The sequence below is a fragment of the Periplaneta americana genome, chromosome 9 (genome assembly GCF_040183065.1).
Source record: "Periplaneta americana isolate PAMFEO1 chromosome 9, P.americana_PAMFEO1_priV1, whole genome shotgun sequence".
NCBI lineage: Eukaryota > Metazoa > Arthropoda > Insecta > Blattodea > Blattidae > Periplaneta > Periplaneta americana.
In genome coordinates, this window is record NC_091125.1 from 174,925,653 (window position 1) to 174,951,790 (window position 26,138).

The following is a 26,138-nucleotide window of genomic DNA, read 5'->3' on the forward strand; positions in this document are numbered from 1 at the left end:
GTATAAAATAATCTCAATTTCTTACTGAAAGTCTGCAGCCAAACTTCAAGAAATTTATTCTACTGTACTCAACAGGAGCTATTTAGTATGGTAACACTGTCATAAGTCATCAGCAAGTCATGGGTAGCACTGATGAGGAAGTACAAGGAAACTTCCTCTCATCCTGACTTAAATGGAGTCGAATTGGAAGTTCTATTCTATCACTTCTGAAAATTTGAAGGCGTTTGATCCAAGTACACTCATGCAAATTTATTCTTGCTTTTGTGTTGCCTGTGGAAGGTGTGCACTATGGGTGAACAGCACACCACAGCGCTTCTAACCAATTCCAAGAGAAAAAGAACAGTGATGCCATGCTAAATATCTCACGCTACCTGAATGAGAATTGAACCATGTTCTATCTTTAATCCAGTGTTATTATTTATCCCATATACTACCCACAACATGGATGGGACATCGAACTTTTCTTCTTTTCTGAAGGAGATCAAACAACAGACTACCTTGGCTTCAGGACAAGAACAATACATTGATAAGGTTTTATCGGGAAACTTTAAACGTTCTCTCAGCTCATATGAATGAACCAAGTAGAGCCTTTCACTAAATTTCATATCAATTTGAGAGAATAACATCATACAAACATTTTGCACGATTTAACAGAACTTACATAGGCCTACACACAGTTTAGTCTGAAACCTGCAAGGTAAATTGAGACACTGACGGAAATACACCAAGCAGTAATCTGCATCGACATGGGGAACTATTAATAATGGAATTCCTCAAGGATCAATATAAGGTCCCCTACTTTTTCTAGTGTTCATAAATGATCTTGCCCCCCTAATAAAAGCTGTAGGTCATCCCATATTACTTGCAGATGACACAAGTATAGTAATTACAGCCAATAACTCCAACACATTCCAATCTTCAACAGAGGAAATTCTCTTCAAAATATCTGACTGGTTCTCAGTCAATAAATTAATATTAAATTGTAACAAAACTAACATAATTCAATTTAAATCCTGTCCAAATTCAACGTCGCAAAATTCTAGTGCAATAGTTAATAATAGATCCCTATTAGAAACAACAATAACCAAATTTCTTGGCTTAAAAATCGATAATGTGTTAAATTGGAAAAATCATATTAAAGAAATTACCCCCAAACTAAATTCAGCACGTTTTGCTATTACTATGCAAAAGATAGTAAATATCAATACCTTAAAAACAATATTCTTTGCATACTTCCATTCAGTAATGAGTTTTGGAATAATATTCTGGGGAAATTCCACAGATAGGAACAATATATTTCTATTACAAAAAAGAGTAATTAGAATAATAGGAGGTGCCAAATCTAGGGAATCGTGTAGGGCTATTTTAAAAAAACTACAAATAATGCCCATGGCTTGTCAGTATATCTTTTCATTAATAACCTTCCTCGTATGTAATCGTGAAAACTTTGTAACTAATTCAACAGTTCATAGCATAAATACACGTCAAAAAAATTACTTTCACACTCCATCGGCTAGTCTATCGTGCTATCAAAAAGGAGTGCGTTATATGGCAGTAAAAATTTTTAATAGCCTCCCTATCGATATAAAAAATGAAACTCAAAACATAAAATTATTTAGGGCCAAATTAAAGAAGTACCTAATTTCTCACGCCTTCTATTCTGTAGATGAATTCATGATATTCAATAACACTTCATGAAATTGATACTAAAACTTTGTGTTGTACTAGTAGACTATATTGTAAATCTCGTCTATATATATATTTCATCTAGACTGTGACTATAAATTAAGATTTTATAATAGTATTAAGTTTTTTGACTTGTTCCATATTCTAGCTGTAAGCATGTATGAATACCATGGAATGTTAATAAATATAATACAATACAAAAGAGAAGCCTAGAAGCATCATTCAGCACACAGGTCTGGATCACATCCATATGTCTTGAATAAGAAAAGTGAATAGTTCATGCTCGAACAGAGATGACATGACCACTACACCTACCATCTTCTGACATTATTTTAACTAAAATTAACTTACAGCATTCAACAACATACGACTTTGAAGGGAGAACATAATTATCCGTCATCGATAAGATGATGTTCTCTTTCCACATTTTCTGTTTTGGCTGATATCTCTCTCACAAAACATATATGTATGTCATGCTGAAGATATGAACCATCCCATCTTTAACTTCACGCAAGGAGAAAGAAACATATCACCACTTACAATGGTCACAACAGTAGATTCTCTTCTCCTCAACTGATGATGAAGATAGGTGCTACCCTGGAAAGGGGTCGAGTTTTGAGATAAATGATACCAGTTTTCAAAAACGCTAATCTTGAGAGTCCACTAACCAGAAGATGGACTATACAGCATTCAGATAATAAACAGATACCGTCCCTTGATGAAGTTTTCAGGGTCAGTAACTCCGTGAGATATGATTTAAAATAAAAGGCAGAGAAAAAATATCAACAAAATAGCTTATTTCAAAAAGGAAGCAATGTTAGGCATGACCAATAATGATGAGTAGGCCTACTAAGTTAGCCTTGTCCGTTCATCTGATTATGTTGGTGTATAAGAATGTGTGTGCACTGCATCGGTCCAATGACAACACAGGGACTGGAGTGTCGGCAGGTGAGCGGAGAGTGCCTGTGGCCACAGAGCCACTGAAAAGATACCACATAAAATGATGGCCCTGGATATACAATTTGCAGACATACAGCTGTGTAAACTAGATACAATTTTACACACGCACATGCTAATAAAAAATATACACGAAATTCAAAATCAGACTTTCCTACAGGTCTACACACTGTCCACGAAATACAGACACATCTTCAGTTGCTCATTGGTCAGCCATTTACAAATAAGACCTGTCCTACTCCCTAGCTATAGCCTATTTCACATTTTATTTATATTTTTCTACAAAATGTTTAATATACGAAAATCTTTACCATCAAATATAAGGCAATGGCAATGTATGCGAAAAACATAAAAATTAAAAAAGAAAACATAACAAGTACACGGTGTCTGTGACAAACACTAGCCCTACCTATAACATAACAAGTACACGGTGTCTGTGACAAACACTAGCCCTACCGATAACATAACAAGTACACGGTGTCTGTGACAAACACTAGCCCTACCGATAACATAACAAGTACACGGTGTCTGTGACAAACACTAGCCCTACCGATAACATAACAAGTACACGGTGTCTGTGACAAACACTAGCCCTACCGATAACATAACAAGTACACGGTGTCTGTGACAAACAGTAGCCCTACCCATAACATAACAAGTACACGGTGTCTGTGACAAACACTAGCCCTACCGATAACATAACAAGTACACGGTGTCTGTGACAAACACTAGCCCTACCGATAACATAACAAGTACACGGTGTCTGTGACAAACAGTAGCCCTACCCATAACATAACAAGTACACGGTGTCTGTGACAAACACTAGCCCTACCGATAACATAACAAGTACACGGTGTCTGTGACAAACACTAGCCCTACCCATAACATAACAAGTACACGGTGTCTGTGACAAATACTAGCCCTACCGATAACATAACAAGTACACGGTGTCTGTGACAAACACTAGCCCTACCGATAACATAACAAGTACACGGTGTCTGTGACAAACACTAGCCCTACCGATAACATAACAAGTACACGGTGTCTGTGACAAACAGTAGCCCTACCCATAACATAACAAGTACACGGTGTCTGTGACAAACACTAGCCCTACCGATAACATAACAAGTACACGGTGTCTGTGACAAACACTAGCCCTACCCATAACATAACAAGTACACGGTGTCTGTGACAAACACTAGCCCTACCGATAACATAACAAGTACACGGTGTCTGTGACAAACACTAGCCCTACCCATAACATAAGTACACGGTGTCTGTGACAAACACTAGCCCTACCGATAACATAACAAGTACACGGTGTCTGTGACAAACACTAGCCCTACCCATAACATAACAAGTACACGGTGTCTGTGACAAACACTAGCCCTACCTATAACATAACAAGTACACAGTGTCTGTGACAAACACTAGCCCTACCCATAACATAAGTACACGGTGTCTGTGACAAACACTAGCCCTACCGATAACATAACAAGTACACGGTGTCTGTGACAAACACTAGCCCTACCGATAACATAACAAGTACACGGTGTCTGTGACAAACACTAGCCCTACCCATAACATAACAAGTACACGGTGTCTGTGACAAACACTAGGCCTACCCATAACATAACAAGTACACGGTGTCTGTGACAAACACTAGCCCTACCGATAACATAACAAGTACACGGTGTCTGTGACAAACACTAGCCCTACCCATAACATAACAAGTACACGGTGTCTGTGACAAACACTAGCCCTACCAATAACATAACAAGTACATGGTGTCTGTGACAAATACTAGCCCTACCGATAACATAACAAGTACACGGTGTCTGTGACAAACACTAGCCCTACCCATAACATAACAAGTACACGGTGTCTGTGACAAACACTAGCCCTACCCATAACATAACAAGTACACGGTGTCTGTGACAAACACTAGCCCTACCGATAACATAACAAGTACACGGTGTCTGTGACAAACACTAGCCCTACCGATAACATAAGTACACGGTGTCTGTGACAAACACTAGCCCTACCCATAACATAACAAGTACATGGTGTCTGTGACAAACACTAGGCCTACCCATAACAGAACAAGTACACGGTGTCTGTGACAAACACTAGGCCTACCCATAACATAACAAGTACACGGTGTCTGTGACAAACACTAGCCCTACCGATAACATAACAAGTACACGGTGTCTGTGACAAACACTAGCCCTACCCATAACATAACAAGTACATGGTGTCTGTGACAAACACTAGGCCTACCCATAACAGAACAAGTACACGGTGTCTGTGACAAACACTAGCCCTACCGATAACATAACAAGTACACGGTGTCTGTGACAAACACTAGGCCTACCAATAAGAAAGTTTTATAACTCAGTACCCACCTAATAGGCCTAAATTTTTCTAAATGCTATTTGCTCCAAAGGACAGAGGAACTCTTAAAGTTTTTATGGTCACCATAATTTCGTCATTCCCACTTATAAGTGGTCGGCATTTTATACCTTCAGCCATTGCACAGTGATCGTAGCAAACACAGGCTATCTACTGTCATCCTCTAAGGAGTTTAGTGCTGAGAGGAATGCGGTTCCGACTAGTCTAGCGCGGTACTGGAGTGGGAGGGGACAGTGACAGCGGCAGTCTGGAAGGAAGTACAATCATACTGAAAACATTCGCCCAATTTACGAGAGCAGTATGTCTATTAGTTTTCTAACGAATTTTTGGCGAGATAGAGATACAACCATTCGTACTTACGTGTTCAGAGAAGGAAAGTATTGTAGAAAATTGTATTTATTTATTTACTTATTTATTTATTATTCATTTATTTATTTACTACTTATTCATTATTTATTTTGGTGAAGTTAAGGCCATCACACCACCAGAAATACAAATACCAGTACAATAAAATAAATAAAAACAAAAATCATAATACAACTACAATAATATAAATGAAAAGAAGAATCATACTATAAAATTTAGTGACTAGTAGAATTGAATTAAATTTTTAAAGTAACCAATTTAAATATACTGTACTAAACTCACTTGAGAAGTATAACTACTTGATTTTGTATTTTAAGATATCACCAACAAATGATTTTCGCATGACATTTTAGGAATCTGTTTTTCATGATACCAATCACACATATTCTAAAATTCCAATAGAATAAAACCAAAAATTTTCCACACCATGTTTCCTTAAAAATGACTTGTAACGGTGAAATATTTAATGAGTAATTCATATAATATTAACATAGCTAACATCAGGGAGAAGACTGAAGACTGCATATTTTTGGACAATTAATACTTCCCACTCCGCTCAGCTCAGCTTGGCTGTAGCAACAAAAGAATCTACCTGCAGCCCCCCGCACCGATGGCAATAATACCTCAGTTCCAGCGCTAAACTCGGAGGAAGACAGTAGCTCATTCTTCTCGTATGCTATGATGGGGGGGAAAAATGTTTGAAGTTGCATGTTAGTACCTCATGATATATTGCGTTCACTACAGACGTCAACCAATCCTGCCGGTACAGGTAAACTAGAAGATGGGGTTTAAGAATTTTCGTTCTACAAGTACTAATATGTACTACAATTGTCGACTGCTGCACTAGATGTTCAATTATTGTTTAGTTTTATATCACTCCATTCACTATTGCTGATATTTCCACATTGATGTATTCATTAGTTTGGTGGTGGAATGCTATGCAGTATGTCGAAATAAAACACGTCACTATTATTGCACCAAACACAATGTAAGGACCATAGAAACGATTATAGGTGAGGAAGAAAACGTGAAGAATACTAGAAAGTGTGAAATTTCTGCAATAAAGGCAGTCCACATGGCCACTTCAGGCTTATGCGGCAACCATTATGGTGGACAGTGCTATTTATGGTTTCAACTTCATCTATCGTAACTTGACATTAGGCCAAAGGGTTCAATTATAGAAATACCTACAAGACATTTTCTTTAACGCGAGTTTTCACAAGGTCGAATATCAGTGACAATTACATTTGCTCAGTTAGAGGCTTTGGTAGGCTATGCCCTGCATATTCCTGTACAAATGAATGTGCCCTGGACCAAATAATTTAAAACCTATAGTAGCCTACTTAATGCCAACTCTGAAGATGGCACCACGAACTTCCTTTACTTTCCATTCGTTGACAACACGAGTATGAACTTTATATAGCCTACCCTTCCTGGTTGCTCATATTCAAGATCTACTGAGTAACTTACATATAGGAATAAGCTACCTTTACTAACATAAATTCAAACAACCTACTCCATCTTTGACGGTCTTATTAATCAATTTTCTTCAATATAACCTACCTATTTATATTTCAATTTGTATAATCATATTTTTGTAAAAGACAAGGGTCCAAGAGACCTGGTACTTTTAATAAAAAAACATCTAAAAAAACACGAGTATCGTAGATCGATCACTAGTATTTTACTACACTTACAGTTCCGGTAATCTTATGGGTGGGGGTTGGTGAGGGCGGAAGTGAAGAAATAGTGCATAATTTTCCATTGAAGTACTTTGCAAAAGGAATACCTAGTGCACTATTTCTCACATAGGATCGGGTACTTCAATTATACAATTGAAAAGGATCCTAAAGAGCCAAAAAAACATCAAACTATTTTATTCCCCCTAGAATTTTGGTAAAATGCAGAATCCGAGGCAATGGCATAAGAAAAATTCCATTTCATTAGATTTAAGTTATTTTATTTTATTTTTTTTATTTATTTATTTATTTTTTTTTTTTTGCAAGGGACAACACGTCATAATTTTTAATGTAGATTTTAGTGTAGGAAAAATACTCATCTTCATATGTTTTGTTTCCTTGGTTACTTTAGAGCAGGAGGCCGTGAAACCTGTTCTGCTCTATACTGTTCACCCTGACACCTCTGATTGTGCACTTCAACCAATAATTTTAAGAGGTACTTATACATGATTATTGTAAGCTTGAATTAACATATAAGCAGACAATGGCACACAGGACGCGAAAAAATAGCAGATTATACCTATAAATCCAATGAGCACTCTTACTGTTTCTCAAATCTGAGCTCGGTATATGTTGAGCTCTCTGTCATATGTTCGAATACCTATAATACTAATGATCCTCTATCTAAGAACCTTCAACTCTTGTTACTGATACCGTTAAGGGAATATCGTTACAAACGTAAAAGGAAAAACTTAGTATCTCCTGCTTCTGTGTTATTTTACTAGATATCGAATGTGCATTAATATTTGTGGGCGACTATAGGGGAACTGCTAGCAGCAACAGATATTGAATTTTAGCGAACATAAGTTTTTAACTGTATATTATTGCTGAATTTGTATTACATCATTCGGAAGCCCAAAAATTTAATGAAAGAAAACGCACAACACGCCCTCTAACTCATACACCGCTTACAAAAAGAAATTCAACCATTAAAAACAAGGGCAATTATAATTTCTGCGAACCGACATTTTCACACAATTCTCCTGCAAACTATGAACCACCACCCATAATAATGAAGTGACTCATTAATTGATTTATAGAGCTGATTCGCAATGATCAACACAAATATTTCATAATATGTAATTGCTGTACATAGATAATACCCTAGGCCTGAATGAGACATTATTTACACATACGTACATCTAGATGTGTGCACATATGTTATATTCTCTTACCATTTCTTGATACATCCAATTCTACCAAATTTTCAAAATTCTGGATGTCTGGTGGTAAACGATGAATTTCATTATCACTTAATCCCAATCTTCTTAACCGATGTAAACGGAAGAAGTTCTGAAAGACACCAGAATATGTATTAAAACGTACACAATCACTTATGCAACACAAAAAAATAAATACACTGTCAACTCCATCGTTCACTGACATTAAATTGTTCTCAGCAGGCATGTTACTGCTATTCCTACGTTTAGAAAGTGTTGTATAGGTTAACGTTGTAAATTACATTTACAATTATGTATACTGTAACTGATAGTATTTATTAAATTTAATTGCAACACTACCTTCGGAAGGTCTCGAATATGATTAGCATCTAGTAAGAGTTCTTCCAGACTTCGCGAATATCTCAAGATGTCTTCGGGAACAGTCGGTAGTGAACAGTGACGCTTGTCAACATATTCAACTTGCCGATTACAACCTTTAAAAATTGGAATACAACGAAACATGACGTCTCACGAATATATAACACTACACATTATAATTATCTCCACTCGCTTCACTAACACAACACTCGAAATGACTTTTTGGAAACAGTTAACATCCGTATCACCGTACAACACCCATCCCAGGTTTGAACACGAAAACTAGTGTATGCATGAATATGACGTCATCACGCCGGGGTACACAATCAACTCCGAACATGGCAGCTCACTCTATGCCATCTACCGACTACCTCGTAACAGTATGCTGCGCAGCAGTTGAACAGTTTGAGTTTTCTGCAAGAGAAGGTGCTCAAGTACAGCGATGACACATCTACATCTAGTGCACATCTATGAAACTAAACCACATTGGCGCTGATTATGAACTATTTTCAATATTCATGTAGTTTGTGTCAAAATGCCCTAAACTTAATATAACTGTCAACTAAATGAAAACAGATATTAAAACATCAACGGTAAAAATAGACTGCATAGATTTACTATGCTGCATATCATTACACAGTGACCTACATGTGAGAGAAGTCTCAAGTCATGCCCCTTTCCTCAAAGCGGACTAATATACTACCATTACACAGTGATTTAGTTGGAGAAAGATAATTATAGGGAACTCACCTTATCAATTTATTAGCAATCACCACATGAACTCATACTGGGTATCAAGTTTGGCATCCTCATGTTTCCAACCCATACATTTTATTTTTCGGAACAGTGTTCCGGTGTGTTCTAGTCCAACTAAACCACTGTCTTTACACAGAACTACGTATGAATGCGACCACCTGTCACCAGTTGCATAGCTTCACTATGCTGCATATTTGGCAACATTGTCAGATTGCTCAGACTCAATCAGCAGAGACCATTCGTATCTAGTTCGATGCGGTAGCCTATTCCTTCCTCTATCCAAAGCTAAGTGCATTCATTATCTCTGTGTCTTCCCATTTGCAAGCAATAGCATCGAGAGGGTGTTGTATCAATTCCCAAGTTATTTCCTCCCCCTCACACCTACTGGGGAGAAACTTGCAGTTCTACGTCAAACGGAATACAATAAGACCAAGGGAAAGACGAGGAAATGGCAAGAAGAAGAAGAAGTACTCTTATCAGTAATTTTGATGTCGATTTGTGCAGTGACAAACATTTCTTAAAAAACCTCTGCTTTCTCACTCTCATTTTTTGTACCTGAAGATGCAGATAGAGCCAATCTTCAAAAACATTGACAATTCCTTAGTCATTAACAGCAATGGAAAGAATCCAATCTGTATTTCTTCCTAAGTTATGAGAATTTATTCAAACATATCACGTAGAAAATCACAGGACAATAACTGAGGCCTTGAAATAACAAAGATGCTTAGGTCAAAAATGAGGAGCAGAGTTATTCGAGAAAAACTAATACCGTACTAAAAGGCCTGTGGAGTATTGTCCAGCATCGTGTACCCATCATGGATTGAACTGCTTAGAGATACCATAGCAATTGCCCCAGTTAATAGGTAATCTGAAATGGTACATAGCACAGATCTCAATTTCGAAAAAAAAATGGCACTTAGCATCTTTGATATTTCAAGGCCTCAACTAGTTAAAAAAAAAATTCTGTATTAATTATACAACAAAATGCAGGCAACGGTTTAACAACATAAATTCTTTAAGTGATAGAATGTAATTGCCTTTAATAGTCTGTCTCTTCTTTGTGGAGGAACATCTTAATTGGTACACCTGTTCACTAATAGAGCCTAGTAGGATGAGTGTACTGTCTTTGTTATCCATCCTGTTCAGTTGTGCTGTGGAATATCGACAGTGACATATTGAAATGGAGCATAAGAGAAAAAGTGCAGTCTTTGTTCAAGAACTTATTTTTCATTATGCAAAGAGGCATTTTCAAAATAGAGTTTAAAATTGTTAAATATAAGCAGAATACTGTAAGAGAAAAGGAAGACAAAATTTATTGTGTGTTCCGAAACAGGCCACAAAGAAAACTGTGACAGGAGAAGATGACTAGTGAACAGAAAAATTAAGTAGAAACCGAAATTCGCAGCTGAGCTTTTAGATGAATGAAGAAAGTGTTCCAACAGTTATCAGAAATGAAGAATATCACGGAAGAGTTGGGAGAAAATGCTGTATTAGTAAAGTGAACGTCATGGGAATTCAGTTTGCTAGAACATACTTGAATTAGAAAGAAGTTTGAAGGGTTAAAATTAAAAGTAAGTTCAATTTGTTTGTCAGATGGGAAAGTATAGGCAGCATACGCCAAATGAAGAGTGAAAAATGAACATTTTCAGCCAATTATGAAAAACTGAGATAATAGTGGCATGGTTCATATTGAAAGTTGCAGTGTGACAAATTACTGTTATTGACGAAAACATGAAGAACAAAGATTGTCTTACGATTCTTGAAATAAATTTACGCACAAGTGCCAAAAAATTAGGAATATTCCATAAGTTTATTTTTTTTTCAACATCAGCATTAGAGGAGTACATTGTAAAGATAAAGTCACAGAGACAGCAACCCAAACCCATGACTTCAGTTCAATAAAAAATCTTCAGGATGAACTTCATAGGAGAATAAGAACACCAATAAGTTTCAAAGAAGAATCGAAAAGAACATTAAAGAGAGAATGGGGCAGAACATTGGCTTCATGTATACAAAAAAGAAAATTGTAATATATAGTCATATGCTTACAGAAAATACACTTACTGAATTTTGTTTTTATTTTATTTTTTTGTGACTGATAGTAAAATAACTTTGACAATATGATAAAACTGGAAGTGTTATTTATTTTATTAAGATATTCATGTACCAAGAGAGAACTGTAGGACCAATAACACATTTAATATAAACTATGCCAGGACATGTTATTATAAGTACTCTGCACTTCTTAGAATCTGTTCCTTCTATAATAAACTGAGCAATATTGACATCTTTCAGGATAGAACCACACTCTTGAGAGAAATAAATACCGGTAGCGTTCAAAACACTCCATAAGTATTTTGCTAATAAATAGGTCTTAACTGGTTTGCATATTGTATTTTTGGTCTTCTTTCTTAAATTATTTCATATCAATTATCATTACGAACTCACTCCTAATTCTGACAACGTAGGTCTAGTCCCTCATCAGTTATTGTATTATTGTTACCAGGACGAATAGAAGAAAAAGTGTACACACTCCTATGCTTTGCCATTGTCAGTGGTGGACCTGACAAGTAGTGGCGCTTCAATCGCTTAGCTCCAACTGTTGTCTGAAGTCAGACACCTCGAAAATATGTTTCTCGCACGTTAATGATGAAAGTTGCTAGGGATTGTTAATATGCTTTGTTGTTGAGTTTTGTAGATGTATTGAATTAAACCAGTGACAAAAGAATATTGTGTGGTGGTTTACAAAATAATTACAAAAATTCCGTACTGTTTCGTTCCGGGTTATAGATCGGAATACAGTAGAAATAGTGTAACAAGACATTTCTTTTCATCTCCTAAAGAAAAAGATGAGTTTGGAAAGTGGGCCAGAGCGATTCCGCGGAAAGATAGCTTTCGGTAAATAACCGATCAGACTGTTTTAATATAAAACATCATAAAACAGAAATACTGTGAGTGCGTTGAAAATTACAACCAAGAGTTGTAACTCACATTTTCCCCAATTTACCGAAATTATGAAATATATGAAAATAAATGTTGCGGAGCGGTAATATTCGATGAGGTCAAATTCAGAGAAGAAATTCAACCCTTACAGTGGACGTATTTGTTGATTTCGGAGATCTCACATCTGATGTCCAAAAGAATCAATTAGCAAATCATGCATTAGTATTTATGCAAGATTGGATTCAACCAATTGCTATTTACGCTAGCAGAAACGCTACTCTAGGTGATATTCTCGTTAAAATTCTTATTCAAGTTATACTACAATTAGAAGCAGTTGGGGCGAGAGTAGTCGGTTTCACTTGTGATGGCAGTCAAACAAATAAAATGGCCTGAAAATCTTTAGAAATCAATGCAAAAAAATTCCAGCACAATGCTATATTCCTAATCCATCTGACGAAAAAAGGAAGATATGGGCATTCTCAGATTTTGTGCACATATTGAAATGCATAATAAATTATTTCTATGATAAAGTCGAACTCTCTTACATGGAGAAAAACATCAATTTCAGTTTTTATAGGAGACTTTTTGAGGAAGATTTATCTGGATGTGCCGGTCTTAGGGTTTTTCTCAAGTTGACAACAGCTCATTTAGATCCTTCGTCCTTTCAGAGAATGAATGCCAGACTTGCTTTCCAACTCTTCAGTGACAGTGTCGCCAAATGTCTCAAATTTTATCGTGAAGTAGGGTCATCGGGTTTCGAGGGCAGTGAGGACACTGAAGAATTTACAAGGCATTTCAACTGCATTTCCGACGCATTAAATTCACACACTCCTGCTAAGGCTCTTTATAAAGACTCTTCTAACCACAAATTCCTTATTGATTTTCTTCAATGTCTCAGAACTACAACCAACACATTTGCTTCTGCTATAACAATGGAGTCTGCAGTAGTAACCTTGCAGAGTACCTTAGAAATGAGTGAATGGCTCTGGAGCGAAGGATACAAATATGTCCTAACAGGGAAACTCACCCAAGACCCCTTGGAACGTCATTTCGGAATTTTACATTCACTCAGTTCAGATGACCATGCTTCGACGATAGATTTCCTCCATAAGCATTTATTATAATGTATTTATGTCCCTGCAAAGCAGGTCCTTAACATTGCAGGAAACTGTGAACCGAAAAGTGATGATGACCTACTCACATCTTTTGTGAACCAAATGCGAACATTAGCGCGAAATGCGGAATTACGTAACAAGGCAGTTAAGAAGTCTGTAGAAATTTGCATAAAAGAAAAAATTGTTCTTTGTGAAGAAATGTATGGTCAAGGCTGGGAAAGTGCTGTGCCCGAGTTGGTAAATACCACTCCTGCCGTGTTAATTGACATGTGGCAGGTTATGTCGTAAATCATTCCTCTAAGTTTATTGCGTGTACCCTCTGTGTCCATTTCCTTCGACAGAAAAGTAATGTGTCTAAACATTGTGCAGCTCTCACCCAAATCAAGGACTACGGATCCGGTAGGAACGTCAGTTTTTTAACCCATCCCTCCCAAGCTGTGTACGACGTACTTCTTCAAACAGAAATGAAAATTAAAGAAAAGATTAGCTCAGCGAGTGCAATGTGGGGTGATATCTTCTATGACTGTCTTGACACTATTGACGCTCGTACGATCCAGTCTTCGGGAGAAGTTGTTGCAGAGAACACATCATGGATATTATTCCTAAATTGGTTTACCACTACTTAAAGTGCCGATTCTTCTAAAGGAGAAAGGAAATCCGAAGAGAATTGCAAGCTCGTAAATCCGCCAAGTCATCTTGCAAACTCTCGAAGGTAGCAGGCAACTAATAATTCATATGGTGAGTAATTTAATTAATTTATAAGCACGTAAAATATCTTTCAACTCTGGTTTTATTTAACATTTTGTAAAATTTTCTGTCTCTGAATTCGCAACTTGTTAAATACTGAACTTATTGCTTTCATAGCGTTTCAGATCCCATTGTATTTTCTGTTACGAACGTTCATAATAGTATTAACTGAATAAGGGACTATGCAGGTATTCCTAAAGTTACGAATAGACGGGTTAAATGGTAGAAATTTGCTTTTAAAAAGGACTACGTTTAGTGTAACAAGAACTGTGAACTTCCTCCAAGTCAGGAGCCTAGCAATAGAAGTGCCGCGTTGCGGCGGACCCGTGCAAACTTGCTGAGTGCGTACACTATTCCTTCTATTCGTCCTGTTGTTACTAATCTGTGACTAGTTACTTGTATTTCATGTTTTCTTCATACTGTAAATACTTTTGTTTTTGTTTACCGAGATTTACATGTAATATTTGCTTAATATCTTTCATTGAGTAGTATTGGATTGTAACTGTTTAAGTTTAAATACCATTATTATATGTATTACCACTGTTATTTTCATTTTATCTACTCTGTAATTACATTGTTGAGTGGATTAAATAAATAAATAAATAAATAAATAAATAAATAAATAAATAAAATTAAAATTTTTAGAAAAAAATTTAAAATTAACTGCTGACAAATTTTACATGGAAATCTCCACTGACAATACTAAAGTAATTATTCAAGTAAAATATTCAATTATCTTGCTTTAAACTATAATTTTTAGAAGATTTAGATATTACTGCAAACATTTTAAAATGTAATAAAGCTATGGACATCATTAACAGTGTAATGAAACTTTTCCTACTCCAAAAACGTACCCGCTGTTGTCTGTACAAAATCCTTTGTTATGGCAGTGAAGCTTCGACTTTAAGAAAGAATGACGAAAAAAGAATTACTGCTAGTGAAATGAAGTTCATGTGCCGAACAGCTGACTATTCCAAATGGTATCACAAAAGAAATGAAGACATCCTACAATAATTCAAAATGGAATCGGTACTGGTACGGTACTGCAGTATATACATGATATCAAGATAACTGGCACCGTCATGTCAAGCTAGGGTTGCCAGGTTTTCAAACTGAAAATACGGGAGGTTTTGGAAATAATTGCCAAAATAGTTCCATCAGGACATTATCAACATGCTTTACCTTTAGGAGCATGTTAAATACAGTATAACACAAAAGTAATTTTAAATGGATCTCACAGCACTATTAATTACTTACGATTAATAATAGGATGTCATATCAAGACCGTGTACACTGGTTTTTGACAAATAATAATAATAATAATAATAATAATAATAATAATAATAATCATAATATATTATTATTGTTATTATTATTATTATTATTATTATTATTATTATTATTATTATTATTATTATTATCATTATTATCACTTGTTTTGTATCCATTCAGAAACTTTTAAAATTGAAATTTCCCTTATTAAAATAGGTTGAAAAATAATGAAAATTTGTCAATGTAGATTATACTTAAAAATATGTAATTAGAATAACTTTTACAGTTTCATTGCACTATTCATGTTTACTATTTTAATTAATTAATTAATTAAGGGAGAAAATATTATCAAATCCGTGAGATGAGAGAATGGCGAAAATGTGGGTAAAATAAGGGAGACTTGGCAACCCTATGTCAAATATATGCCTAGAACAAGGATCCCTCGAGCAGTCTCTTGAATTACAGACCAGCAGAAAGAAGATGACTAGGACGCCTTATGAAGAGATGGAAGGAAAATTTTGTAGACCGGAACAGTTCTTTTGAGGATTATTACCTATTAGGAAGAAGATGATGATGATGATGATACGATAACAGATATTCTTTTTGAATTCGTTATACGTCTGCATCTTCCATTCTTCGAAACCTCTGCGTGAAACGTCAGTGGAGAGGTAGCAAATATGCACAGCATCCTACTAATCAAGCTGAAGTGGATGCTCTCCTTCGTACACTAGACAGATAGAATATGTTCCTTTGAAATAGTAACTAGACATTAAACATTCCATCAGCCATGAGTCCAGTTTCACATGGAAAAACCTGCCTGTGCCTCTCCCTCCAGCTGCATTAGAGAACACAGCAGATGATGATGTTGAAGGGACTGAAGTCTGCAAAGACGAGAATGATGTCAACAGGACTGAAGATGAGTTTACTCCACCAAGTTACTCTAAAGATCTCGTTGACACACGAATTTGTCTAAGGAATCTACTGAACTGGGTTCCCTGCTTTACAGCAAAAATCTTCTGGTACCAGGACCAAATTTTTCATGGTACAGACACAAAGAAACTGATAAATCTTGATTACACAACTTTTAACACTATATCACTTTGGAAAACGTATTATATATCTTTCACGTGTTAAATTTTATGTTACTTTGTTAACATGTTTCGGCCTGTTATCAGTCATCATCAGAACTGGTTGTTGCTGGTCTTGGCGCCTTTTGTTTTGTTTCAACTAGCAACAACCAGTTCTGATGATGACCGAAACATGTTAACAAGGTAACATAAAATTTAACACGTGAAAGACATATAATACATTTTCCAAAAAAAATTGAATTAGCATCCTTATTCCTGAGAAAGGTTCCCTGGTTCACTGCAATAATATAATTTGTAGATCCCCAAAAATGCTGTTTCCGTAATTGCACATAAAACTGAGCTTAATGAAGCAATTTGTACAGTCCTGCAGCAAGAGGGGCCTTGTTTCAAGCAGGCCTACCTTTCAATTAAATTTCTGTATATCATACAAGACAAGTCGAAAGCTGAAAATTTTGTAGGTTATAAAAGACAAATTGATCAAGGACGAACAGTTTGAGAAAACTTTCCAGGGAACAACTAAGATCCAAATTACAAAAACACATTATAGAAAATATATTGGAAAACTTCTCGGAGTGCATCTTGAGAGTAAAGGTTCACGTTTCACACTCCCATGTCGAAAATATAAGATGTTTCAATAAAAGCAGGGAGAAAGATTTCAGCAGGACATTAAGGAGAAGGAGCAGGGCTTTTTTTAGTGTGCAGTCATACACAATTTGTGCAGTAATAAAACCAATATATGCAGTAATGAAACATATTTTGTGCAGTAGGTAATAAAAATACAACAGAATATTTGAAAGCAATGTAACATTCATGAAAATTTACATTGTATAAGTTACTTGATATAATTAAAATTAATTTACATTGCATAAGTTACTTGATACAATTAAAATAAAAAATTATGTGAACAATTACAGCAGAATTATGTATTTTTTAGTATTTATTTATTGAACCTGGTAAAGATAAGACCATCAGGCATTCTCTTCCCCTCTGCCAAAGGGTCATGTAGAAGTCATGTGAAAAATTATCTTCTAAGTGTCATCAGCATCTTACAACTTTTTTCTTAGTCGCTGTGTTGTTTAGTCTCCTGCAAGCTGTCTTCTAGATATTCCTCGGCATGGCTGAATATGCCAATGTACTCAATAATGATAATAATAATAATAATAATAATAATAATAATAATAATAATAATAATAATAATAATAATAATAATAATAATAATTTATTTTATTTTACCTGGCAGAGTGAAGGCGTTAAAGCCTTCTCTTCCACTCAATCAATCTACAATTAACACAAATGCATAAGTAATAATAATAATAATAATAATAATAATAATAATAATAATAGTAATAATAATAATAATAATAATGTGAAATTCTATTATTGAAACTTACTTAAGTTACCAGTTAATCAGAATCACCAGACTTTAAAAATTAAACTCTCTACAGATAGTAGCTCACCAAGTTGGCAACTCTGACCATTGTTGTTAACGAGCTCGAAAAGTAGACCATATTGTATAAGAGTAAAAGTTTGTAAAAAAAGAAACACTGTAGAAAAAATTCGTACTAATATAATGTACAGCACATCATATATTTTCTGCAGCAAAAAAGAGAGAGAGACAGGCAGACAGTTGGATAATCCACCAATCGGTTAATAGGGTGACGGAAAATCGGGGTTCTACTGTATTATTATTATTATTATTATTATTATTATTGTAATCTATGAGGAATTTCTCATAAATTGTTATTAAGTTAATTATCGTGTTATTATATGTAAACAGACACTATCAAATATTATTTGGGATCAGTAAGTTATAATTTTCATCTAGATGATATAAGCCTATCTTGATTATTTTTACTCTCGATTGTAAAGTCTAAGGAGTGTTTGGGATCAGTTTGTTTTGTCTTTAGTGGTGTATGTAACAGAATATTTTATATTTCAGTGCGATAATCTTACACTTGTATTTTGACAATGTCAATAGCTTTTGCTGTAACGACAGCTAATTAATACCATACTATACTATTCATTACTTAAAGACTGAGTAAAATATAGGAAGGATGTTACAGATTACAAAGAGAATCTGGACATCTATAACAGTAACCATTTTTACTTTATATGACATACTAGAATATAATTACAGTACTGTACCATTCATTCATTAACTGTTACTTTGAAGTTTCGCTTCAATGGAAAACTCACACATTAATATTTGTATTGTGTAGAATAAATATAACTTACTCAGTAATACTGAATTCTGTAAAAGTAGAGTGCAATATAAAACAGTATGAAAACTGAGAAAGATATGTATAAACTCTGTATGAGCTTGCTGCACTGAAATTCATTCCTATTCATGGAGTGACCATTATTATTGGTCAACTGCTCGAAAGAATAGATAGTAGCTAGAATTACGAGATTTCAAACTCTTGAAAGAGAAGAAGTGAATCCAACTTGCAAATTAATTCTTTACGAAATAATGTATTGGTGCTTTGAACTATTAGTTTTAACCTAAATAATAAAATAATTTTTAAAAAGTGACAGTGAAACCATGGTTAGACGTAAGTACGTCTTTGTGTTAGAATTAGTTTTAGAAAATGAATAACATCAAATGCATCCATTTTCTTATCTATACATGCAATGAGAATGACGCAACCATAGACAAATACAATGTAGTGTATGAGAAATAAGAATGTGATTGGCACTGCGTGGGCAAACGTGCATATATGGAAGGTCGCCATCACCTTGCCCAATCACAATCATGACCCAGGGATGATGTAAGAGATCAAGCACTCAGCATTGTCACAATTCATATTGAATCGTGTGCCTGCATTCCACGTCCAGGTTAGAGTGCAGTGCTCAGTGCTCCGTTTTGTTTATGATTCAGCAACGTAATACATTAATTGACTAAGTTTTAAACATACTCCACATATTCATGCCATCCAGTAGTTATCCGATGGCAGTGAAAACAGTGATAGTGACAAAAAAGAAAGGATTTAGGTGTTGTGCAATTGGAGACCAAGAGAAAGTATGACAACACTGTGCCACGAGGTGGCAAGTAACGTCAATCACAACCTTATTTCTCATGCACTGTAGGATGTAACACTTACCAGTATAGCAGGACAACAAACACTCCGGAGTGCGCAGAAACCAAGTGCTTGTATCCGTCAGACTGGAGTGGGGGTAAGTTATTTGTCTTCAGTCTGTTGAAGAGTGTGGATTTCCTTCTGTGAAGTACGGTTTACACTAGATAGTGTAATACCGGTATAGCACTGTTCTATTCCTACTACTTTCAGTGTATTTTAGAGTAACCTTAAGTGTAAAATGGCCTATCTCTCAGTTGCGCCTCACATTAGCAGTTATTGGGTGTGATAGAATGATATTAATAATGGAATTCCTCAAGGATCAATATTAGGTCCCCTACTTTTTCTAGTGTTTATAAATGATCTTGCCCCCCTTATAAAAGATGTAGGTCATCCCATATTATTTGCAGATGACACAAGTGTAGTAATTATAGCCAATAACTCCAACACATTCCAATCTTCAACAGAGGAAATTCTCTTCAAAATATGTGGCTGGTTCTCAGTCAATAAATTAATATTAAATTGTAACAAAACTAACATAATTCAATTTAAATCCTGTCCAAATTCAACGTCGCAAATTTCTAGCGCAATAATTAACAATAGATCCCTATTAGAAACAACAACAACCAAATTTCTTGGCTTAAAAATCGATAATGTGTTAAATTGGAAAAATCATATTAAAGAAATTACCCCCTAACTAAATTCAGCTTGTTTTGCTATTAGATCTATGCAAAAGATAGTAAATATCAATACCTTAAAAACAATATACTTTGCATACTTCCACTCGGTAATGAGTTTTGGAATAATATTCTGGGGAAATTCCACAGATAGTAACAATATATTTCTATTACAAAAAAGAGTAATTAGAATAATAGTAGGTGCCAAATCTAGGGAATCGTGTAGGACTATTTTAAAAAAACTACAAATAATGCCCATGGCTTGTCAGTATATCTTTTCATTAATAGTCTTCCTCGTATGTAATCGTGAAAACTTTGTAACTAATTCAACAGTTCATAGCATAAATACACGTCAAAAAATGACTTTCATACTCCATCGGCAAGTCTATCGTGCTATCAAAAAGGAGTGCGTTATATGGCAGTAAAAATTTTTAATAGCCTCCCTATCGATATAAAAAATGAAACTCAAAACATAAAATTATTTAGGGCCAAATTAAAGAAGTACCGGTATCTAATTTCTCACGCCTTCTATTCTGTAGGTGAATTCATGACATTCAATAACACTTCATGAAATTGATACTAAAACTATGTGTTGTACTAGTAGACTATATTGTAAATCTCGTCTGTATATATTTCATCTAGACTGTGACTATAAATTAAGATTTTATAATAGTATTAAGTTTTTTGACTTGTTCCATATTCTAGCTGTAAAAATGTATGAATACCATGGAATGTTAATAAATACAATACAATACAATACAATATCATGCGCTATGCAAGAATGGAAGCACTGTGTTTTGTCTTCTCTGACACTATAGCATCAAGTGTGTATAGCCTTTATAAGTTTCACAAAAACTGCTTGTATTTACTAAACCATTACTGGTCGATTAAATTTGAAAACGGATTTGGAAAGCTGGGAGTCGAATATGTACTTCATATGCAATATGTCCACAACTCCAGATACATCTCTTATTTTTTGAGTGACAAGAGTTTAACATTCACTATACATAAAACAATTACAGACATTTTTTTATTAATGTCAAAATACATGGAGAACTGTAGTAATTACAATAAAATACAGTATATATTATTCAAAATCTTTATTATGTGATTATTTTATATACAAGTTACATTACCCTTCCCCTTCCCCTCACCATCAGTGGCCAATTGGCGTTGAAGTTGAATCTTAGTCTTATGCAGTTTTTGTCGATAATAAAATAAAACAGTTTGTATTGACCTGTATATATAATAAAAAGATGCAATACAACAAATCGATCTTTCATTATGGATAGTTTTTCTGTAAGAAACCAGATTTACTTTATATCAGTTTGCAATTTTACAAAACCACCAACGCTATTTTAATTTAAAGCAGCTAGTAGCTCAGTTGGTAGGGCAACTAGCCCTGGGTCCTGGGTTCAATCCTGGGTGGTGGCAGGATTTTTCTCATTGCTGTAACTTCAGGTTCACTCAGCCTGCTGTCATATTGAGTACCGATACTGGATCGTTCCTAGTCTGAGTGTGGTGCCAACTTAAAACACCTCATTGTCACTATTATGGAGCTCTATGTCTATGTCTTCATGGCATGTAACCGGGATAAAATAATTCAGTTTAAAATTACTACAAATATATATATATATATATATATTATTCAAATAGAAAATCTATAGTCATATTATTAACAATGAAACAATTTCAGCAAATGAAATAAATTTACAATTTGTTAAAGAAAATAAGGTCAACTTGAACGAGCTTAAGAATGGTAGTATAAATCAGATGAAGATCGAAAGTGGGATATTTTGTGTCCATCATCATTCAGTGTGGGATGCGGGAGATTTCATGAAAAAAGATGTGAGAACATGTGACAAACCTAGTGAAAAACACTAACTTCACTGTAATCAGAGCAGGAAATTTCCTTTTTCCTAATTGTACATTTGTTGAAAGCCAATCTTTGTAAACATTTTCTTCCTCTAAATAAATAACAAGACCAATTCAGATTTCAGATATAACTCCTTGTAAAGTTGATTTGAATAATTTCGAGGGAAAAATTGTTCCGGGGCCGGGCATCGAACCCGGGACCTTTGGTTTAACGTACCAATGCTCTACCAACTGAGCTACTCGGGAACTCTACCCGACACCGATCCAATTTTTCCCTCTATATTCACAGACCTCAAACTGGGCTGACAACCATCAAGCAACCAACTTCGAGTGCACACTAACTCCGTGTGACTTAAATTGTGGTTTTCTGTTAACGAACAGTGACGTGTATTATGCAAATCAAGATTTCAGGTATAACTCCCTGTAAAGTTGAATGATGTCGGGTAGAGTTCCCGGGTACCTCAGTTGGTAGAGCGTTGGTACGTTAAACCAAAGGTCCCGGGTTCAATGCCCGGCCCCGGAACAATTTTTCCCTCGAAATTATTCAAGACTAATAAATTCAATCTCAAACATAAATAATAAGATACTAACTATGCTTTATTAAAATACAATTGTGACTCGTTGGTTTCATGCGGAAGAAAGGGGATAATAACGACATATTTTCACACTTCTTCAGTAATCAAAATTTTTACTCTTCTAAAAATTTTAAACGTTAGAAAGAATATTTTCTGCCACATTTAATGAAGCTATACTTTGAATTTAAAATCACATCTTTCCATTTTCTTGAGGACCACCTACCTCCAGCATAGTCCTAAAGCAATGCAGAGTGCAACTGAAGGATATCTCGCATTACACTTTCGTCGTTTGTTATCTTCTATTGAAGAACGGCACCATTATTACTGTAAAGTATTGGTTGTCTACAATTGCTGAGTTGAAGTGGTACAAAAATCCAATGGCTGACAGATTCAACAGGAGAATTACCTTTCTTTGCTCACTAGAAAGAAGCCCTGAAAATTTCTTTCTGAATAGGAACAGGATTGACGGGGTGAGAGGAACCCCAATTATATGTACAGCACACACTTCTCTTCCTGCTAAATTAGAGATGCACAGCACACCTAGTTGGATACGAACTACTGTCGCAACCACTTTCCATATTGGCGGATAATGTGACCAATATCCTAGGCAGACCGACATTTTCTAATTCGTTCGGCGGATGGATACACGGTGTGGAAGGACGGGCCTCAAGGAAAATGACAGAGCGTGCTTTCGGAAGTTACATTTAATGTTTTTCTATTTTCACAAGTTATGATATAATCTATATTACCATCTCACATCATATACATATATGTCATGTATGTAGAATGACCTTATTGCAATAGACTCATTAAAATACTTTCCATCTGTTGAACCGTTCCAGGAAGATGAAGTAATGTGTAGACGCCAACACCGTTCATAGTGATATTGCGTTTTCCGGGAATGGTCCAAATATAGTGAGTGGTGAAAAGTTCTCAATCACACACCGAGAAGCCCGTTCTGAGTCTATGCAATGCAATACCCGATTGTATTTGAGACTTTCCACCATTTCGGTTGGACATACTGACGACAGAAAACATAGCACATTGAGTTTTATTATAGATTAGCTAGTATAATGTAATGCAACAGCAACTTTATCGAATCTTAACACTCAGCTTCGCCAATCCGCCAGACATGCGTATTGTTCAAGAGGTAAGCCCCGGAACGGCAACTCGTGAACAACTGAGCCCCATACACCCCTGGCGGATTAGGAATCGGGAGACTGCAAGTCCGCTTCCGGCGAGGAGCCAGACTCCCATCAAATTTTGTATTTTTATTTATTTTTTAATTATTTTAGCACTTTAAAACTGGAAATGAATATGAGAGAACAGACATGAATGGTTTGACATCCAGCATGAGGGAGTCTACAGGGTGGGTATTGACTAGATGCGACTACCAAGCGCCATAGTGGCATCAGCCGGCCGCGGCTTGGTCCTGCCAGGTCCTGGCACCTGCTTTCAAGGGACGCTCGCTGCTTCTGCATTGCTTCATCCGTCAGACTCACACCAGCAGAACACTTTCCAGTGACAGACACTTGCACTCTCCGTTCGCTTCTACCCGGTCGGTATCTGAGTAGTCCTTCCCACACGGGATGATACCAACCAACAATTTGTACATTCCGTCGCTTATCGAGCTACCAAACAACTGGACTGCCGACTGCAGTCTGCATTTCTTACAGCATCACATATCCGGGCTCTGAGAGAACTGGCCAAGAATCAATCGTGATCGACTTTGTAGATACCGCATATCCTCGGCTCCCCTACAAGAGCACGTGCACAGAGAAACTGGGTGGATTAACTGACGTAAACTCGAGATTCCCAAGATATTTACCGATGGGAGCACAGTGTTAACCTCCGCCACAAAGGCCTCGGATGGCCTGAGACGTCTGGGAGGTTCCTTTCCTCTCGTTCGAGTGGATGGGGAGAGGAGGTGGAGTTGCAACATTCAGTTGTCCATCGTTCGACGTGCTCGTGGAATGTGTCGTTCTAGCCCTCCTCTACCCAAGGGTTTGTGTCATGACCGGGTTATTATGTACACTTCACATCTAGAATAATGTGCGAGTGGCAGTTTGCAAGCAAGCCACGACATGGTAAGCATAAGGCCGATCCAGCAGGATAATGTTACCACCTGTCTAGCCCCATGAGCGGGGTTGTTTCGTTGTGAGCGCACATCCTCAATGGCCAGTTTTATAAAATCCTGCTTCCATGCAAGATTTATGACTAGAAATATGCCAATACAAGTCAGAAGAGAAACGTCTTTCCGAAGAGAAAAAACTGCGTCCGGGGACGCGACGGCACCCCGGAAGACAGCTACGTGGCGACGTGACTCTCTAATGACTAAGTTACGTACAGACCGCGGTAAGATCTGACAATACTATGACCAACAACAAAATAGATCTATATATAATATATTGTAACAATGCTCCGTTGTGCTCCCTACACTGTTCACGACAGCAGGAACCTGTTGTCTTGCTCAAGTCCATTGGTAAAATACCATACTCTTAGCGTAATAGTTACCATTACAGTAGGAAACATAAATGCAAAACTTAAGCGTACATGACTGTTGTGAAAACACATGCCCAGAACAACACACATTGAATCGTGTGGGGCGGGCGCCCCGACTGTCCCGTCGAGATGTGGGTCCTCTCCTCGGGGCACAGAAATGAGATCTACCTTAACCTACTAACTGGCAATCACAAGGAAAAATTAAATTAATAACAACAAAAATTGCATTGTTAAACAACAATGGCACAGTTTCACCGTGTTCTTGTTCACAGCATACGCGCGGCAAGGGTCATAATGACAAGAGCGAGCTCCTCTTCAGAACGCCGTGTTGTTGTGGTTCGCAGACGCGTCTTGGGGCACCGCGAACTGGGCGCCCGGCGACACCAGCATGAGCGGCTCCGTGTTGCGCCGTTTCATCTTGCCCTTCATCTTCTTCAACATTGTGGCCTACGGGGGAGGGGGAGGTCGACGGGGGGGAGCAAAAAAAAAACAGTGCAAAGGAAAGAGAAGAATTTGACGTCAATACTCAAAAAAGTGGATCTCACACTCACACACACAAAATTTTGAGGAAACTACTGTCTGAAGAAATGAAGCTGCGATAAGATTAAATGGATGCAGGCAGGGTGCCGACGCATGCCACACCGAGAAATAAAACAGAGGTCAGCCCCAGGGTGGGTCGGGTCTAGTCCTCACTGCTCTTGCCCCCCTCCCCGTTTGCTGGCAAGATGGAAGGTTCAGTGTTCCGGCGCTTGATCTTATTTTTCTTCAGCATGGTCGCCTGCGGTCAAGAGGAATGGGGGAGCATTAGTCAGGATC

The 26,138-nt window shown here is 36.4% G+C and overlaps 2 protein-coding genes across 18 annotated transcripts in view; both read right to left on the reverse strand.

The window, feature by feature from the left end:
* Nucleotides 1-9,050, reverse strand: part of scrib (scribble planar cell polarity protein) — a 308,579-nt gene extending 299,529 nt beyond the window's left edge. For all 6 annotated transcript variants that reach the window (XM_069836394.1, XM_069836397.1, XM_069836396.1 and 3 more), the window contains exons 1-2: nt 8,681-9,050; nt 8,336-8,453 (exon numbers count right to left, since the gene is read on the reverse strand). In XM_069836394.1, the coding sequence (XP_069692495.1) occupies nt 8,336-8,453; nt 8,681-8,842 (280 nt within the window). In that variant the 5' untranslated portion in view covers nt 8,843-9,050. The remainder of the gene's footprint in view (nt 1-8,335; nt 8,454-8,680) is intronic.
* Nucleotides 9,051-23,506: 14,456 nt separating this feature from the next.
* The window catches only part of LOC138706753 (diacylglycerol kinase theta), a 254,529-nt gene continuing 251,897 nt past the window's right edge, over nt 23,507-26,138 (reverse strand). For 9 of the 12 annotated variants that reach the window (XM_069836403.1, XM_069836402.1, XM_069836401.1 and 6 more), the window contains one exon: nt 23,507-25,769. In XM_069836403.1, coding sequence (XP_069692504.1) covers nt 25,638-25,769 — 132 coding nt within the window. In that variant the 3' untranslated portion in view covers nt 23,507-25,637. Of the gene's footprint in view, nt 26,101-26,138 lie in introns of all 12 variants that reach the window. The other 3 variants (XM_069836406.1, XM_069836405.1, XM_069836411.1) reach the window with 1 other exon arrangement.